Genomic DNA, 19854 nt, shown 5'->3' with positions numbered 1-19854 from the left:
CCATGAGCGTCGATGACCCCGGCTAACGGTGACCAGGCGGGTCTGATGTCAGCGAGCGCCCAGGGCTGGGCAGTCACCAGCAACTGTTCACCCTGAGCTGCTGCCCGGGGACTTGGTCATTTCTAACCCTACGTGCAGCGCAGGTTGGATGAGTGACGCCCACGGGCCCGGTGTTACCAGCCTCCCTCAGCAGTGTGCCTGGGGCACCCGGCCCACCGCCGCCCCACACACCACCAAAGGACGGCCCCCGCGAGGCACCGCACCACAGCCAGCCCCAGTGAGACAAGCCCCACCCCGACTGTGAACCCCTGCGCCCCGCACTCTGCCTCCCGCCCCCCCCACGCGAGCCCTGGGCCGCAAGAGCCTCGGGAGCCACCGACTCCAGCCCCTTCCCGTGCGCCCCTCCGCTCCCTCGCGGCATGGGACCTGCGCAGGTGAGTCCCCAGATCCCAGCGCCCGCACCGAGCCGGCCCACAGGAGACCCTCTGTGTGCGCTGCCCATAGGAGCCCTTCGCACCCCTCCCCCTTCGAACCCCTCTACACCCCCCCTTCGAACCCCTCTACACCCCTTCACACCCCTCCCCCTTCGAACCCCTCTACACCCCTTCACACCCCTCCCCCTTCGAACCCCTCTACACCCCCCCTTCGAACCCCTCTACACCCCTTCACACCCCTCCCCCTTCGAACCCCTCTACACCCCCCCTTCGAACCCCTCTACACCCCTTCACACCCCTCCCCCTTCGAACCCCTCTACACCCCCTCCCCCCTTCGAACCCCTCTACACCCCTTCACACCCCTCCCCCTTCGAACCCCTCTACACCCCCTCCCCCCTTCGAACCCCTCTACACCCCTTCACACCCCTCCCCCTTCGAACCCCTCTACACCCCCTCCCCCCTTCGAACCTCTCTACACCCCTTCACACCCCTCCCCCTTCGAACCCCTCTACACCCCCTCCCCCCTTCGAACCCCTCTACACCCCTTCACACCCCTCCCCTTCGAACCCCTCTACACCCCCTCCCCCCTTCGAACCCCTCTACACCCCTTCACACCCCTCCCCCTTCGAACCCCTCTACACCCCCTCCCCCCTTCGAACCTCTCTACACCCCTTCACACCCCTCCCCCTTCGAACCCCTCTACACCCCCTCCCCCCTTCGAACCCCTCTACACCCCTTCACACCCCTCCCCCTTCGAACCCCTCTACACCCCCCCTTCGAACCCCTCTACACCCTCTGGCCCCTCGGAACCCCTCTACACCCCCTCCCCCCTCTGAACCCCTCTACACCCCTTCGCACCCCTCCCCCTTCGAACCCCTCTACACTCCCTCCCCCCTTCGAACCCCTCTACACCCCCTCCCCCCTCTGAACCCCTCTACACCCTCTGGCCCCTCGGAACCCCTCTACACCCCCTCCCCCCTCTGAACCCCTCTACACCGCTTCGCACCCCTCCCCCTTCGAACCCCTCTACACACCCTCCACCCTCTGAACCCCTCTACACCCCCTCGGAACCCCTCTACACCCCCTCCCCCCTCTGAACCCCTCTACACCCCCTCTGCCCCCTCGGAACCCCTCTACACCCCCTCCCCCCTCCACGGTCCTATACCCCACAACCCCCCTGCCCCTCCGCATTAACCCCTCCACGGTCCTACACCCCACAACCCCCCTGCCTCCCCCCGCATTAACCCCTCCACGGTCCTACACCCCACAACCCCCTGCCCCCCCGCATTAACCCCTCCACGGTCCTCCCCCCACAACCCCCTGCCCCCCCGCATTAACCCCTCCACGGTCCTACACCCCACAACACCCTGCCCCCCCGCATTAACCCCTCCACGGTCCTACACCCCACAACCCCCTGCCCCCCCGCATTAACCCCTCCACGGTCCTCCCCCCACAACCCCCTGCCCCCCCGCATTAACCCCTCCACGGTCCTCCCCCCACAACCCCCCTGCCCCCCCGCATTAACCCCTCCACGGTCCTACACCCCACAACCCCCTGTCCCCCCGCATTAACCCCTCCACGGTCCTCCCCCCACAACCCCCCTGCCCCCCCCCGCATTAACCCCTCCACGGTCCTACACCCCACAACCCCCTGTCCCCCCGCATTAACCCCTCCACGGTCCTACACCCCACAACCCCCTTCCCCCCCGCGTTAATCCCTCCACGGTCCTGCCCCCACAACCCCCTGCCCCCCCGCATTAACCCCTCCAGTCCTATACCCCACAACCCCCCTGCCTCCCCCGCATTAACCCCTCCACGGTCCTACACCCCACAACCCCCTGCCCCCCCGCGTTAATCCCTCCACGGTCCTGCCCCCACAACCCCCTGCCCCCCCGCATTAACCCCTCCAGTCCTATACCCCACAACCCCCCTGCCCCCCTGCATTAACCCCTCCACGGTCCTACACCCCACAACCCCCTGCCCCCCCGCATTAACCCCTCCACGGTCCTACACCCCACAACCCCCTACCCCCCCGCATTAACCCCTCCACGGTCCTACACCCCACAACCCCCTGCCCCCCCGCATTAACCCCTCCAGTCCTATACCCCACAACCCCCCTGCCCCCCTGCATTAACCCCTCCACGGTCCTACACCCCACAACCCCCTGCCCCACCGCATTAACCCCTCCACGGTCCTACACCCCACAACCCCCTACCCCCCCGCATTAACCCCTCCACGGTCCTACACCCCACAACCCCCTACCCCCCCGCATTAACCCCTCCACGGTCCTACACCCCACAACCCCCTGCCCCCCCGCATTAACCCCTCCACGGTCCTACACCCCACAACCCCCTGCCCCCCCGCATTAACCCCTCCACGGTCCTACACCCCACAACCCCCTACCCCCCCGCGTTAATCCCTCCACGGTCCTGCCCCCACAACCCCCTGCCCCCCCGCATTAACCCCTCCAGTCCTATACCCCACAACCCCCCTGCCCCCCCGCATTAACCCCTCCACGGTCCTACACCCCACAACCCCCTGCCCCTCCGCATTAACCCCTCCACGGTCCTACACCCCACAACCCCCTACCCCCCCGCATTAACCCCTCCACGGTCCTGCCCCCACAACCCCCTGCCCCCCCGCATTAACCCCTCCACGGTCCTCCCCCCACAGCCCCCTGCCCCCCCGCATTAACCCCTCCACGGTCCTCCCCCCACAACCCCCTGCCCCCCCGCATTAACCCCTCCACGGTCCTACACCCCACAACCCCCTGCCCCCCCACATTAACCCCTCCACGGTCCTCCCCCCACAATCCCCCTGCCCCCCCGCATTAACCCCTCCACGGTCCTCCCCCCACAACCCCCTGCCCCCCCGCATTAACCCCTCCACGGTCCTCCCCCCACAACCCCCTGCCCCCCCCGCATTAACCCCTCCACGGTCCTACACCCCACAACCCCCCTGCCCCCCCGCATTAACCCCTCCACGGTCCTACACCCCACAACCCCCTGCCCCCCCCCGCATTAACCCCTCCACGGTCCTACACCCCACAACCCCCCTGCCCCCCCGCATTAACCCCTCCACGGTCCTACACCCCACAACCCCCTGTCCCCCCGCATTAACCCCTCCACGGTCCTCCCCCCACAACCCCCCTGCCCCTCCGCATTAACCCCTCCACGGTCCTACACCCCACAACCCCCCTGCCCCCCCGCATTAACCCCTCCACGGTCCTACACCCCACAACCCCCTGCCCCCCCCCGCATTAACCCCTCCACGGTCCTACACCCCACAACCCCCCTGCCCCCCCGCATTAACCCCTCCACGGTCCTACACCCCACAACCCCCTGCCCCCCCCCGCATTAACCCCTCCACGGTCCTCCCCCCACAACCCCCTGCCCCCCCCCGCATTAACCCCTCCACGGTCCTACACCCCACAACCCCCCTGCCCCCCCGCATTAACCCCTCCACGGTCCTACACCCCACAACCCCCTGCCCCCCCCGCATTAACCCCTCCACGGTCCTCCCCCCACAACCCCCTGCCCCCCCGCATTAACCCCTCCACGGTCCTACACCCCACAACCCCCTGCCCCCCCACATTAACCCCTCCACGGTCCTCCCCCCACAATCCCCCTGCCCCCCCGCATTAACCCCTCCACGGTCCTCCCCCCACAACCTCCTGCCCCCCCGCATTAACCCCTCCACGGTCCTCCCCCCACAACCCCCTGCCCCCCCCCGCATTAACCCCTCCACGGTCCTACACCCCACAACCCCCCTGCCCCCCCGCATTAACCCCTCCACGGTCCTACACCCCACAACCCCCTGCCCCCCCCCGCATTAACCTCTCCACGGTCCTACACCCCCGAACCCCGCCCCTCCCTCCATGGCCCCCCCCCCCCGCGATCCCGGCAGCCCCGCCCCGGCCGGCGCAGCGGCGCACGTGCCCGCGGCTCCCCGCCCGGCGGCTCGGGGCGCGGGGGGATGCGCGGCCGGGGGGCCCGGGGGGGCCATGGGCTGCCTGCAGAGCGTGGCCTGCAAGGCGCGCGTGCGGCGCGACAACATCGTCCTGAGCGACGTGTCCGCCGCCATCGAGCCGGGCGCCACCGCCATCGAGGAGAGCTCGCCCGTGGTGCTGCGCTACCGCACGCCCTTCTTCCGCGCCGCCGCCCGCGGCTGCCTGCCGCCCATCCCGCGCCGCCACACCTGGGTGGTGGGCTGGGTGCAGGCCTGCACCCACATGGACTTCCACAACACCTACGGCGAGCTGGGCATGTAAGCGCCCCCGGGACCCCCCTGCGCCCCGGGACCCCCCCTGCGCCCCCGGACCCCCCCCTGCACCCCCAAACCCTCCCCTGCACCCACATGGACTTCCACAACACCTACGGCGAGCTGGGCATGTAAGCGCCCCCGGGACCCCCCTGCGCCCCGGGACCCCCCCTGCGCCCCCGGACCCTCCCCTGCACCCACATGGACTTCCACAACACCTACGGCGAGCTGGGCATGTAAGCGCCCCCGGGACCCCCCCCGCGCCCCCGGACCCCCCCCCTGCACCCCCAAACCCTCCCCTGCACCCACATGGACTTCCACAACACCTACGGCGAGCTGGGCATGTAAGCGCCCCCGGGACCCCCCCCTGCACCCCCAAACCCTCCCCTGCACCCACATGGACTTCCACAACACCTACGGCGAGCTGGGCATGTAAGCGCCCCCGGGACCCCCCCGAGACCCCCCCGGGACCCCCCCTGCGCCCCCAAACCCTCCCCTGCACCCACATGGACTTCCACAACACCTACGACGAGCTGGGCATGTAAGCACCCCCGGGACCCCCCTGCGCCCCCGGGACCCCCCCTGGCACCCCCCCTGTACCCCGCCCTGCGCCCCCAAACCCTCCCCTGCACCCACATGGACTTCCACAACACCTACGGCGAGCTGGGCATGTAAGCGCCCCCGGGACCCCCCCGGGACCCCACTGCGCCCCCAAACCCTCCCCTGCACCCCCCCGCGCCCCGGGACCCCCCCGCGCCCCCAAACCCCCCCTGCACCCACATGGACTTCTACAACACCTACGGCGACCTGGGCATGTAAGTGCCCCCCGCCCCCCTGCGCCCCCCCGGGACCCCCCCCGCATCCCCCTGCACCCCAAACCCTCCCCTGCACCCACATGGACTTCTACAACACCTACGGCGACCTGGGCATGTAAGCGCCCCCCGCGCCCCCCTGCGCCCCCAAACCCCCCCTGCACCCACATGGACTTCTACAACACGTACGGCGAGCTGGGCATGTAAGCCCCCCCACGCCCTCCCGCACCCCGGGACCCCCCCGCACACCTCTGCGCCCCGCCCTGCACCCCCAAGCCCCCCCCTATACCCACATGGACTTCTACAACACCTATGGCGACCTGGGCATGTAAGTGCCACCCTTCGCCCTGGCACCCCCCCTGCGCCCCGCCCTGTGCCCCCAAACCCCCCCCTGCACCCTCCTGTGCCCCCAAACCCCCCCCTGCACCCACATGGAGTTCTACAACACCTACGGCGACCTGGGCATGTAAGTGCCCCGCCCCGGACCCCCTGCGCCCCGGGTCCCCCTGCATCCCCACATCCCGCCCTGCGCCCTGGGACCCGCCCTGCGCCCCCACATCCCGCCCTGCGGCCTGGGACCCCACCTGCGCCCTCAAACCCTCCCCTGCACCCACACCCCAGCTCTGTACCCCGAGATCCTCCCTTGCGCCCCAGTACTCCCCATGCGCCCTCACATCCTCCCCTGCACCCTGGTACCTCTATGCACCCCCACAGCCTGGCTCTGTACCCCAAAATCCTGCCCTGCACCCTGGTACTCCCCCTGCGCCCCCAAACCCTGCCCTGCACCCCGGTATTCCACCTGCATCCCTACAGCCTATCCTGCACTCTCAAACTCCGCCCTGCACCTACGCCCCGGCTCTGTACCCCGAGATCCTGCCCTGCACCCCAGAACCCCCCGTGTGCCCTCACATGCTCCCCTGCACCCTTGTACCCCCCTGCACCCCCACAGCCCACTGTGCACCCCCAACCCTGCCCTGCACCCCGGTATCCCACCCTGCACCCACATGGATTTCTACAACATCTACAGTGACCTGGGCATGTATGCGCCCCCGCGCACCCCAAGATCCCTCCCGGCATTCCAAAACTCTCCCCTGCACTCCCAGGTCCTCCCCTGGGCCCCCACACCCTGTCCTGCACCCACGTGCAGTTCTACAACACCTACAGCGACCTGGGCATGTAAGCACCCCTGTGCCCGAGACCCTGCATTGCACCCTGAAACCCTCCCCTGCTCCCCGAGATCCTCCCCTGCACTCACATGGAGTTCTGCATCTACAGTGACCTAGGCATGTAAGCACCCCTGCGCACTGAGACTCTCCCCTGCACCCCAAAACCCTCCCCTGCTCCCCGAGATCCTCCCTTGCACTCACATGGAGTTCTACATCTACAGCGACCTGGGCATGTAAGCACCCCTGTGCCCTGAGACCCCGTCCCTCACTCTCGAGACCCTCCTCTGAACCCCCACACCCTGCCCTGCATCCATAAGGAGTTCTACGATACCTACAGCCACCTGGGCATGTAAGCACCCCCGGTACCCTGCCCTGCACCCACATAGAGTTCTACAACACCTACAGCGACCTGGGCATGTAAGCACCCCCATGCGCCGGTATCCCACCCTACACCCCAAAATGCTCCTCTGCACTCTGGTATCCCACCCTGCACTCCAGAGTCCTCCCTTGCGACCTGGTATCCCACCCTGCACCCCCACACCCTATTCTGAACCCCGAGATCCTCCCCTGCACCTTACACCGCCCCCTGCAACCCCATGGAGCTCTACACACCTACAGCCACCTGGGCATGTTCGGGACACTGACAGGCCATCCCATTTGCCACCTGCCCCACCTGTTCCTGGGCCTGAAGGGTGGGGTGCTGCCACGGTAAAAGCCCCAGGTGAGGAAGAGCCGCCCGCTGAGTGTTGCGTGGACAATGGGAGTCCCGGGGTGTGTGTGTGATTCCTGTGTGCAAAGGGCTTCCCTGCCCGCTGCTGGGGATCCGAAAGAGGCTTTGGATCTCCGGGCCTGCGTGCGTGAGGGGGAGGGGTGCAGGAAATCTTCCCACTGGCCCCCGGCTTCCCAGCTGCCCCCCGCATGTGCTGGCAGCCGGCTGTCCCATTCTGCTTTGTTTGCAGGGTTGGCTGCCAGAGGTAGGCCTGGCAAGTAGCGGGGGGAGGGAAGCGCCATGTTTCTCTGTGCTCTGTGGAATTGTGCCTTTCGGTGCCTGTCCTACAGGAGCTGGCAGGCTCTGTAAATACCCCCTTAATCACGAAGCTGACATCCCGTTCTCAGTGGAGTGACTGTAATGCTAGTGTACGGCTACGTAACACCCTGCCCAGAGAGCTGTCGGCACCGGTGGCAGCAGTACCCTTTCATCTGCAGGCCTCCGTGGGTGTGCGGCTGGAACCATCTGCTGCCTCCTTAACCAGCAGCCTGCTACCCCGGCCACAGCAGGGACGAGACGCGATCTTGGCCTGCAGCTCCAATTGCCTGTGGCTGTAGCTTCTTCATTTCCCTTTAGGACAGGAAGTGGATCTGGTGTTCCAGGTGCTTTGTGTGCCTGAGCTGTTAAAGGAATACAGACCGTCTCTGTGCAATGCACAGCCGGGCAAGGAACAATTGTTCCTTGGAAGGCATGTCTTAAAGCCTCTAGGGAGCGGGAGGAAGAGGTACAGATTTTAAGGCCAGATATGGTCACCCAGACAGAGCCCCTCACCTTGTGATTCCCAAACCAAATCCCTGAGACCCATCCTGGAGCAATCCAAGTGTCCGAAGGGTTCCCAGTTAAAAGGAAGCCGAGGTGCCGCGGAGCTTTCTGTTCTGATCTGCCAGGTGCTTGCATGTACCACTAGTCACGCACGCTTCAGGAACTGGAGTCACAGGCTATAAAAAGACTGCACCATCAGAGAGCTTGTCAAGCCCTGGCTTGTGTCAGGAATGGTTGGCGCTTGTAAGAGGGTTGTTTCTCGTTCCCGTTGATCGCTCTGCCGCAGCAGTGCTCTGGCTGGGGAGTCCCGCTCTAGCTGCTGGCTGCTGCGCTGTGGGATCGCAGAGGGTTATTGCAGGAGATGAACTGAACCTTTTTTCTTTATGTATAAAAAAAGGGAGTATTTGTGCTCACGTTTTGCATAAAACCGTCATTAAAAATTCCTTTTCCCAGGCGAATGGGTGTGCACCGGTGACTCAGGAGGGTACTGAGAAATGGCGCCTGTTGTTGAGTTTGTGGTGATGTCTATTTTATGGCCTTGTGTAGTGCCTGCCCTGGCAGCGGAGCGCAAAGGGGCAGGAATGGATCCCTGGTGCGGACGCAGCGGAGAGACTGTGTCGCTGGGCAGAGCTGGTGCCCGGGCGTCTGAGCCCCGCAGGCTCCGTTATTAGAAACTTCTGTCCTTCCCCATCTGCCCTGCACGGAGCGGGTGTGGGCTGCTGCTCAGGACGGAAGCGGCAGGGTTTCAGGCTGGCTGTGCCCGGGGTGAAACGAGGACACGCTATGTAGGGTAATTGAGAATCGAGGTTTCTGAGTGTGGCTCTCCATCCTGGAGGCTGCTCTGAATGCTTCCTGCACAGGGATCGGCAGGAAAATAGACCCAGAGCCATCGAGTTGCTCCCTGAAACAGGTTTTGTTCCAGGACCAAGGCCCACCCGCAGGCCGAGGTTCCCTGTGTCAGGAGGTTTTGTGGGATGTTCGCGGCTGGCGCAGCCGCGGCCCCGCAAACGTGGTTACGTAAGTGACGTCTGCGGAAAGCCCTCCCAGCTGGCACTTAGCCTGGTGTGTTGGTTTGTGCCTCCGCGTCACTCGTGCCGTTGGCCCAGGGTGCTGCAGGGAAGTGTGGCTGCGGGAGGTTCAGATCGATGGGTGTCTGCGCCCTTTGGCACGTAGCTAGATTAAAAACAAGCCGCGGGGGCGAGGGAGAGCCGTCCGGCTGTGCTACATCCTTTGTCTGGGGACGGAACGGGAGGCAGCATTCTCTAGTGGCTAGAGCACTGCGCTCTGCCATTGCCATGGGACCATGTCCTTTCCCCGGCTGTGCCCGCGACGGGAGCGTTGTGGGGTCTGTGGATGGAAAGAGCGGGGGCGCCGGCGTCCTTTTCTCCACTCGGGCCCTGGCAGCCGCACTTGAAACGCAGTGTGGTGTGTTGGCATTCCCTGGCTTTCCTTGACACGGCAGCCTGGGGTTTGCCGCTGCGAGAGTAACTCAAACCCGTCTCCTCACTTTCCTTCAGAGCCCCTTTTACGAAGCAGAGGGTGTTTTTCGGAGGGCTACAGATGCAGGGATCCGCGGCAAATGGAAAAAATCCCACGGAAGTCTAGTTCTTGGGACCTGCTCGGATTCGTCTCACTGACAGCAGAGCAGCGTGTGCGTCGGGGCCGGGCGCTTCTAAACACCACTCTCCTGGATCTCTGTCTAAGCCACTTACATGACCCCTCTTGCCCTAGATCTTGAGGCACTCACATGCCATCTTTCATCTGTCTACGGTCTTGCCTGCGTGGGGAGATTTACTGGCCTTATTAGGCAGCTGGAAATCTCTTTGTCCACGTACGAGAGTCCAGATGGGAAGTAATCGCTGTATAATTGTTCCAGGGTTTTGAAACCCCAGTCAAGCCGTTAACCACTTACACGGGCTGGGTAGGGGGCTGCTGCAGCCCAGGGGGCCACTGGTTAACCGGTGAGCCTCATCCAGTACGGGTTAACCAGCTAACCCGTAATTGTTAGCTGGTTAGCTCCTGCCAAGCCAGCGCCAGTCACACCTCACGCAAAGCCTCCCCGGCCGAGGGCTTGCATCTCCTGCGGGCCTGCTGGGACGCCCAATGGCTCCCAAAGGCCCCTGCCGGGGGAAGGGGAATCGTGGCTAGTGATGGCAAGAGAGCAGCCCCCGCCACGGCAGATCGTCCCCCAGAGAAATGGGCAGCGGTGACCCCAGATTGTTACTGGAACGCCGGTCAGGCTTCCTGAGTTTCTGGTCACCAGTTACACCGTTGCACAGAGGGTGCACCTGGGTGCAAGGTGGGGGAAGCCGCGAGCTCGGAGCGTGGCTGGGCTGGGTGTAGGCACGGGGGCTGGCCGGGCAGGCTTGGACCGGGGTTAGTGTGTGGGCGTGGCGAGATCGGCGCTGAGCCGCACCAGGGCCAAGAGCAGCGCTGCCGCCCACGAGCCTGGCGCTCCATTAGCAAGTCGGGGGGATGGCTCGGGAGTGCTGGGCAGTGTCCAAGAACTGATTTCATCAGCTGCCCGGGAAACGTAACCCAGCTTCCCCTGCCGGGAGCTGCCCCATGGCCCCTCTGGGCCTCGCGGCTCTTCCGGGCGGAGCGCTTGGCCACAGCTACGCGCACTTGTGTTTTATCCTGCCCCGGCCCCTCTGTCCTTCCTGGGCTCCCTGCGCCGGTGCCGGCAGCCTTTCCAGGCAGCGTCCAGCCGGGACCACGTTGAGAGCTGGGCCGGGCAGGGCGCAGCGTTGGGAGATCGGACGGCAGCAGTTGGATCAAGTGAAGCGGTGGGGCTGCTCTTCCCTTCGCGGCGGCCTGGCAAGGCAGGTGGGAGGTCCAGCTCTTGGTCTTGTTGGGGGGCAGTTTGCAAACTGGCTGCTCCCCAGAGCTGCACTGCCTGTGGGATCGGAGCGGGGCTGCTCCCCCAGGGGTTTGCAGAAATGTCGTTCGTGCCTATTCGAGGACAGTAGGAAGCCACAGAGACACCCTGCCCCGCCACGGGGCTCTGCTGCTTGCCCAGCTGTGCTGTGGGTGCCGTGGATGGGGGCAGCTCTGGCTCCCCCAGCGTGTGAGCCAGTGAGGGACCCGATGGAAGGGACTCGGCCCTGCGGTCGGGCCCCACCGCTGAGAAATCCATTGAGAGCCATGTCGGCAAAGCCACGGCCTCGCCCCGCGTCGGCGCAGAAACCCACCGGTTACACTTGCTCTTGGCGGATGCACGTTTGCTCCCGGGCAGCAGGACCTTCCTTGGCTTTGCCCTCGCGCCCCTGCCGGGGAAGGGGGCTGTGGCCTGCAGGGACTCGCTTTGCTGCTGGCCTGGGTCGATCGCTTGGCTTGAGGTTTTCAGCGGCTGCTCGGGGGTTAGCCAGGCGGTTGCCACTGACGGGGAATTAGTGGAAGTGAGTGGCAATGGGGTGCGTATCACCAGGGCTTCTCCAAAGGGGGATCGGGCCAGACTCCCCTCGTTTCCGCGTTTCAGCTAAGGGAAGCGCAGTAGCTCTACTCTAGGTTAGGGACGTGAACTCCCGTTTCGGGTGAGCTGGTTAAATGCCATCTTAAACCGGTTAACCAATTCAAGAGGGGGTGGAGGGGCTGGAGCGACTCTCCCAGCCACAAGCAGGGGTTGGGGGGCGGAGGAGCATTGCTGATCCCGTGTGGGGCAGGCTCTGCCAGCGTCTGCTCTGGGTTCCTGGCCCTGCGAGGCTGGGAGCCTGCAGCCCCATGCGCAGGCCTGGCGGGGCTGGAGCAGTCCACAGCGGGGCGCGGGCGGGGGCTGTTCCTGGGCACCAGTTAACTGTTACCCGGCAAGCATCACCGTTAAGACTGATGCTTATTGGGTAACGGTCTATTGAGTTGCAGCTCAACGTATTTTAATGGCCGCCATTCAATCAAGCTTTTTATCGGAAAATAAGGAAGAGAAAGGCAGAACACGGTTAGAACAGATGAAAATCGAGGTTCCCTGCTTGCGGATGTAAATCATGATTCCAATAAGAGCTTTTGAGCCCACCCTGCTGTAGGCTACAGGAGTGAGCCAGGAGCTGGCGCCACGTGGTCTCTAACTGGGTTCTTTCATTGTCATTTCCTAGGTCCAGCTGGGAACTTCCCGACCTGCGAGAAGGGCGAGTAAAAGCCATCAGCGACTCTGATGGTGTGAGCTACCCCTGGTACGGGAACACCACGGAAACCGTGACCTTGGTGGGGCCCACCAGCAAGGTCTCCCGGTTCTCAGTCAGTATGAATGACAATTTTTACCCGAGTGTGACGTGGGCGATCCCGGTGAGTGACAGCAACGTGCCGCTGCTGACCAGGATTAAGAGGGACCAGAGCTTCACCACATGGCTCGTGGCCATGAACATGACCACCAAGGAGAAGATCATCCTGCAGACCATCAAGTGGCGGATGCGCGTGGAGATTGAAGTGGACCCCATGCAGCTTCTGGGGCAGCGAGCGCGACTAGTGGGAAGGACTCAGCAGGAGCAGCCCCGGATTCTGAGCCGGATGGAACCCATCCCCCCAAACGCACTAGTGAAACCCAACGCCAACGATGCCCAGGTCCTCATGTGGAGACCCAAGCGAGGCCAGCCGCTGGTCGTGATACCTCCCAAGTAGATGGCGTGTGGGCGGGCTTGCTGGAGGACTTCCTTGCGGCTGGCGTGGTGCAAATGGGCTGGATTTCTTGAGCCAAAGCAGACCTGGGGGGTCCATCTGCCTGGGCAGGTCAGAGTGCAAATAGGGCTTCTCCTTATTCAGCAGGAGCGTGGCACCCAGCAGCGGCGAAAGCTGTGTCACAGAGGAGGACTCGCCGAGCTGGGGGACTGCCGACGATGGCCGAACTTCTAGGCTATTTTGGCTGGCAGAGGGTTTCTTACCGGAATAGCTCGCGTTCCCTTGCCGTGGCGCGCAAGGGCCGCGAACACAATGAAACCGTGCCTGCGGCAAACGCTGCTTCCCCACCAATTCGAGGTAGACATGGAGCCCGAGCACACCGCGTGTCCATGGCCTGCCAGTTGGAACCTGCTCTGGCAGCAGGGGCGGGCAGTGCCCCGGTTTTATACCTATGCAGTTTTGATTGATAATCAAATGATCCGCTTGCTCATTGGAACAACAGGAATGTTTACAAAGCGGGGTCTAGCCCATGCCGTCTGTTCCACTTCTCCAGAGACCCGCGGGCCACAGGGAACTGTCCAAGGTGCTGAACTGAAGTCCAGTGTGAACTCCCTTCCTCTTCCCCGGAATGATCTCTTCCACCAGACGGAAGGAGGCCGTTTTGCATGCATCTCGGTGTTTCCAGTAGTCGTCACTGTAGGAGCGGCCTGGTTCCGAGGGAAATCTCCATGTCATTTAGTTCTCAGATGCACTAGTCTTCCCCGCCCCTCCATTTCCTCTTCCCCGCGCCCTTCCTTTGAAAGAGGCAGGAATACTGCCTGGTCCGAAGACAGGTGATGGGCAGCATCTGTCCGTGCAGCGAGGAGAGAGCCGGGGGAGGGTGTTTGCATGGCTCCAGCAGGCTTGGGTGCGCTCCATCGTTCACCTAGTCCCTTTGCACGCGTGAGGCCGTCGCAAGGAGCTGGGCTGCTCGCTCCTTTTCCGTGTGACTGGCTGGTCATGCGGCAAGCCTCGTCCCCAACTGCCCCAGAGCGGTGTCACTGCGCCAGCGTGCTCCAGGCCAGAGGGCCTTGCTCTGGAGCCGGGGTGCTAGCACATGGGGACCGCCTGCCTGTCCCTTGGCCGGGGCAAGGGGAAGGGTCTCCAAAAGGAAGGGGGCCAGCTCATGAAAACTCCTCGGCGGTTTCCCTGCTTTTCCCAACACAGCAAGAGAACAGCAAAAGAGGTGGTGGGTAAGCAGGGTCGTTTCGCTAATGACTCAGCCCAGTGTGGCTAAGGGATGGTCCACAGTATTGACTAGGGATGTGACAGTGTAACCGTGCATGTGGTTAACCGATAAGCATCGGTTAATCTTCGCGTTTACATGCAGGCTCCTGGTACCCACGGGGAGCTGGCTTAAAAACTGGCTCCCTGGGCGCACCAGATCCCAGGGAGCCGCCTGCTCCCCTCTTCCCCTGCTCTGCTGCCTCTGTACCAGAGCTAGCAGCACGGGGGTGGGGGGCAGGGAAGAGGTACTCATGGGGAACCGCCTGCCGCCTCACGTGTAACCGATGAAACGTCCAGCAGTTACATGGTTACCTTATGAAATGCATTTTAACATCCTTAGTACGGACCCAGCTACTAGTTTAAAGAAAGTCTCTGTGGGATGGCCAGGGACACCCTTAATATTGGCCCCAGCCCAGAGGAACTCTGTCTGTCGAGTCCTCACTGGTGTGAGATGATACAGATCCATGCTGCCTGCAGGCTGCTACGTCTGCCCTTCCTACGTGGGCCCAGAGATGACTTGGGACCTTGGGTCGCTGCTCTCAGAAGCCGCTAATCTCTCGGTAACAGAAGGAGAAAGTTTCCTTTGTTGTGTGAATTCAGGCTTCTTACAACGAAACCACCCTCAGAATTGCACGGTTCAGAGGCCTCCCCCCGCCTGCCTTCACTCGGCGCACACCCTGCCGGGCCCCTAAGTGCTGTGAGCGACGTTGGCCTTAGCTTCTCCTGGCGGCTTGGTCCAAAACCCTTCTGACAGCATTAGCCTGGCTCTCTCTGGAGACGGATTTCTAGGCTGATTTCCGTGGTGATTTCGGTGCTTTGAAATCCAGGGCTCTGCTTGGTGCCGCACGCTCCCCTTTCACCGAGTTCATGGTTTGCTGCGTTCTCCCCACCTTGCTTCTGAGCCTCCTGAGACCGGCACGGCAGGGTTCCCGGCGGTGCACTCGTGTTTCTGGCGTATTCAGGGCTTCTGCTGGCTCTGGGCTGTGCCCCGGGATCGGTGGGAACGTACCTGCCCAATGACACACGAGTCTCTTGAGCAAACATCACTGGTCCGAGTCTGACCATCAGGGTCCAGAGGAGGTGAAGTGAGTGTGAGGTGCGATCTGTCGGGGAGGTTCCCCCGCCCCCGGACGGGTCTCTGTGCTGTGTCCATCTAACCCAGGTGGCGGTAATTTGGAGTCCCAATGCCCCCAGTCTGGCTTTGAAAACCAGACCCCGTCGGCAGGAAGGTCTCAGCCGGGTGGCTGGGTGTGGCAGCGTCTTCTCCCCGCGCAGGGCAGCCTGGAGGACTTCGTGCTGTGGATTGGGAACAGAGTCGCTGGTCCCAGGCCTGCGCGAACGCTCCGTGGCGCCTCAGCGAGGGGCTGCTGCTCCCCAGCAGGGTGCTCTCACTTGGCCCTTTTCTGGGGGGGTCCCTCCCCCTCCTCCTGACCTGCTGCCTTCTCCATTTGAGGAACGGCTGGGATGGTTTCATGCACGGCCCGGCCCATCGGGCAGTCCCTGGGGGGATGAGCCGAGTTACGCAGGATCGCTGACCTCTGATTGGCTGGGGGTGGTACCTCTGTGGATACCGGTGGCATTGGCTGGCCGACACCAGCCAGGGCTCTGCCCCTTGGTGATCCCCCCCCCCCCCACACTCTTTGTGCTCGAGGCTCCCAAAGCCTTAGGGGCCGGGAGTCGGCAGGGGAGCCAGGGGCCGGGAGTCGGCGGGGGAGCCAGGGGCCGGGAGTCGGCACGGGTTCTTTCCTTGGATGATGTACCTGGTTGTGGAAGTTGGGACTGAGCCAGCCGGCCGCCGGTGCAGGACCAGCGTGCCACACACAGTCCTGAGCCCGGCCCACTGCTGGGGCCCACCGCTGCCTGGCCCCTCCGCCGGCCTTCCCGCAGCAGGGCTGGCAGGCTGGCTTGGATTTGGGAGCAGTTCTGTGAGGCCAGGAGAACGGTGCATCGGCTCCCTGTGGCATCAGGACTTGTCTGGTCTCTGCCAAGCAGGGCGCTGTATGCTGAATTGGGGAGGGGCCCGTTTTCAGCGAGCATTGGGCACACAAGCCGTCCAACCGAGCTCCCTAGGGAGAAATGCCCATCCCCGTCCCTGCAGGCCTGCACGCAGAACGACCCGGGTCTCCTGGCTCCGCACGGCCATCGCGACGTTCCGCTCCAGGGAGCCCCTCCGCCGGGAAAGCAGGAAGTGGCCGCTCTTGCTGAGGCGCCGGCTGCCTTGCGCCAGGGCTTCGAGACGTTTCTGGAAGGCTACGTCTACGCTGGCGTGATTTTGTGCGAGAACTCTTTTGCAGAGGAGTTGTGCAAAAACTCTTCCAGAAGAGAGCGTCTGCACTGGCATGTGCTTTGTGCAAGAGCATCCATGCCAGTGTAGACGCTCTCTTGCGCAAGGAAGCTCTGATGCCCATTTTAACCACAGGGCTTTCTTGCGCAAGACACTCAGGTTGCCTGTCCACACTGGCCTCTTGCACAAGAACAGTTACGCAAAAGGGCTTCTTCCTGAGCAGGAGCATCATAGTTCTTGCACAAGAAGCCCTGATTTCACACAGTAGAACGTCAGTGTCCTTGCACACTGTGGGCAGTGTAGAGAGGCAGCAAGTTTTGCACAAAAGCGGCCACTTTTGCACAAGATCATGCCAATGTGGACACAGCCGAAGTGTTGCCCTGAGTGCCTGCAGCAGCTGCCCCGGGACGCTGCCTTCTGGGGCTCTGCGCGGCTGGCAGTACCGCAGGGCAGGCCTGACCCCCAGGGCTCCCAGTGGGGCGGGAGACTGGAGAGTTTGGCCTGGCCGCACCTGCTGCAGTTCTTGTACCTTGTCAGTCCTGCTCATCTAGTGACAGTGGGCAGGCCGAGGGCGGGGGCCGGGGTGCTGTGGCCAGTCTCAGTGCTCCCGAGTCTTGCGGGGTTGCCGAGCCACGTTGTGGGGCTGGACGATGCGGAGCGAGTGCCGGGTGTTGGGATCGTGCGTTTCTCTAGGTATTTCTGTCACGGCTCTTTCTGCAGCCCCAGCCCCGCACAACAGCCCTGAGCAGGCCAGAATGGGCGGCAGGGGATGCACATCTGGATACAAACGCTGCAGGATTGACAGACGGCTCCTGAGCGGCGGCATGGTCTCTAAGCCGGGCAAGCCGGCTCCGCCAGCATCCCCAGGGGAGGCGCCCCCTGCTTCCCGCCGTTGCAGAGTTGTTCTGGGGTCACTTGTCTCAGCAGATGCGGCGGGGGGCGGGGGATGGCTTTGGTCGAGGGACCCCAGCTTGTGGGCGGCAGACACGCTCGACTGGAGCCAGCCCCGCCCCGCCTGCAAGGGGCTTGGAAATCCGGCAGGGGAAGAGCAGTTCCCTTGCATCAGCAGGGCTGGGCTGTCACTGGGCGCTCAGGTGGGCTTTGCACCTGTGCGGCTGAAGAAGGGGCAGTTCAGAATGGACACGAGATCTGTGGGGCCAGGGAATTGTGACATTCCTGATCCAGAGCCGGGCGATGCCAGTTGGGGCGGGTGCTTCGGGGGCTGTACGCCGTGAGCGCCCCGGAGACACGGGCCGACATCAGCAAAGCCCCCAGGGGGATGGCACTAGATCGGAGCATTTCCAGCTGGTTCCCCCCTTCCAATTCTTGTAGCCAGCGCCTGGGATCTCAGGGAGGGGCGGGGGGGCCAGTTCTTAGAAATACGAACCTGCAAACTTCCTCCCCTTGCTAGAACCAAACCAGAAGGCCGGGGGGTTTGAGGGGCTCAGCTGGCGGTTACCTTCCCGCCTTTCTGACATGTCACGTTCGCAGCCAGGCCTCTGCTCTGCTGAGCCGCTGGCCGTGTCAGTTACGCGCCCCCTCCCCTCCCCCCGCCCCACAGCTGCTCCTGCAGCAGGCTCACGAGCCAGGAGCAGGAGCCCAAAGCATCACAAGAGAACCCGTTCTCGTGAAACGTCCGGGCAGATTCTGCCGGCCCGGGACGGGGGAGTAGAAGACGCAGCCGATTCAGCCGCCCCCAACCAAACGCAACAAGTCTGTAGGAGACCACTTGAGTCGCACTGTGGCAGCCGGACACCCTCTAGCCTCCCCCACTATGCACACGGTTTTGCTTTACGCTCTAGAGGAATTTACACAGACAGCACACGCTCTGTTGTGTCGGGGTGTAGCCTGGGGGGCCCAGCGAGACCCCCGTGGGGCAGGACACTCGCCGCCTGTGAAGCAAGCCAGCCCCTGGCCAGAATTGCATCTGAACCCATTGGGGGCTTCCCCCATGTAACTGCAAGCTGCTTCCACTTTGTGTGTGTGTGCGCGCGCGCGCTATTCTATTTATTTATTTATTTAATTTATTTGCATTTCACCTTGTAAACCACCCACCCCTTGAAAAGCCTCAGAGCCCTGTGTGAGTTTGGGAAAAGCCCTTCTTTTAGGGAAAACGTGTCATTGGTGGCAGTCAACAGCATCCGGGTACAATTGGCCAGAGAAATACCCTTAGCAGTGACGTCACCTGTCTTTCCGCTATCACAACCTAATAAACTATGAACCCACCCCCTGGAAATCCCAATGCACAATCCAGCCCCCAAACCCTTTGTCTAGAAATCCGGGAGCGTCTGGCGTCTCTGCTCTTTCTCCCGTGTTCTTTATTCACTGCTGCTCTTCCCTCGTTTTTTTTCTTTTTGACTCCTGCTGTATGTGATGTTGCCAATTTCCAGAGATGATAAGAGCAGGAACGTGCGGGCGTTTCTTGGGAGAAAAGAGAGTCGGGTATTCTGCTGCCGTGTGGGGAAAACCAGAAGGAAGAAAAGACGAAAGCTGGTTCTGCAGAGTGCCTTAAACAAACAGGACTTTCACAAGTCGGGGGTTCTGGCTCTTCTCTCTTTGGATGTTGTTAAAAACTCAGACGTTGCGTTTCACTTCTCTGGGATTAAAGCAGCGGTTCAGAATGCATTCGAAACCAGCGTGTGCGTCTTTGTGGGCTTCCTTGCAGGTCTGGGCCATGTGCCGCTGGGATGAAGAGGACAAGGGGAGTATCCATCCTCAGACTCCCTCCCGTGGGGCCCAGACAAGAGCATGGTGGTGGGCACTGGGTGAAGTGGCCTCGCTTGGCCATGCATGTCCTGGTCACCTGGGGCCAACGTTTTATCCCAGCCCCTGGTGGTTGGTGTCAGTGGCGGTGGGCTTGCCCGGCCTTCTGCTGGGAACTTTGAACTTGCAAGAGCTAGTTCAAAACCAGCTCCCGTCGTGGCCAGACCCTGAACACTGGAGGGAGTGGGGGACTTCAGTTGCCAGATCCTGGCTCGTCGAGTGCTTGTCACTGGCTCTTGGCTGGTTGCTCACCTGGGGCGGGGTGGTGGGTTGTAGGTCCCGTGGTTTCCTGTAACATGGGTTGTAGGTCCCGTGGCTTCCTGTAATGTGGGTTGTAGGTCCCGTGGCTTCCTGTAACGTGGGTTGTAGGTCCCGTGGCTTCCTGTAACGTGGGTTGGCAGGCCCGTGGTTTCCTGTAACGTGGGTTGGCAGGCCCGTGGTTTCCCTCCATGTACTTTTCTGCCCCTCTTCAGAGAAGCCTTTGCTCCTGGTGTCCTGCCAGGGCTGGTGGAGGCAGTGCCAGGAAGGGCAGAGGGGATCCGTTACCTTCCGCCATTCCTGTGCTTCAGAGAGCTGCTGCTTGGGGCCCGTCTGCAAACGGGGCCTCTGGGTGGAGGGCGTGTTGATCCCCTGGTTCAAGGGAGAACAGGGCTCCCTCCAGCCCTGTCCTGTGCATCACTGCGCCAGTCGGGAGACGCACCCAACCTCTCCCTGGCGCCCCATGCCAGTGGCAT

General features: G+C 63.0%; 1 protein-coding gene across 1 annotated transcript; it reads left to right on the top strand.

Moving 5' to 3' along the window:
• The first annotated feature begins 4365 nt into the window (after positions 1-4365).
• On the top strand, positions 4366-18982 carry FAM78B (family with sequence similarity 78 member B). The gene is made up of 2 exons (XM_075937066.1): positions 4366-4699; positions 12288-18982. The coding sequence occupies exons 1-2, from the start codon at positions 4437-4439 to the stop codon at positions 12808-12810; spliced, it is 786 nt and encodes a 261-aa protein (XP_075793181.1). The 5' UTR covers positions 4366-4436; the 3' UTR covers positions 12811-18982.
• Positions 18983-19854: the final 872 nt, after the last annotated feature.

This window comes from Pelodiscus sinensis, chromosome 9 (genome assembly GCF_049634645.1).
Source record: "Pelodiscus sinensis isolate JC-2024 chromosome 9, ASM4963464v1, whole genome shotgun sequence".
NCBI lineage: Eukaryota > Metazoa > Chordata > Testudines > Trionychidae > Pelodiscus > Pelodiscus sinensis.
This window is presented reverse-complemented; position numbering and strand designations above follow the sequence as displayed.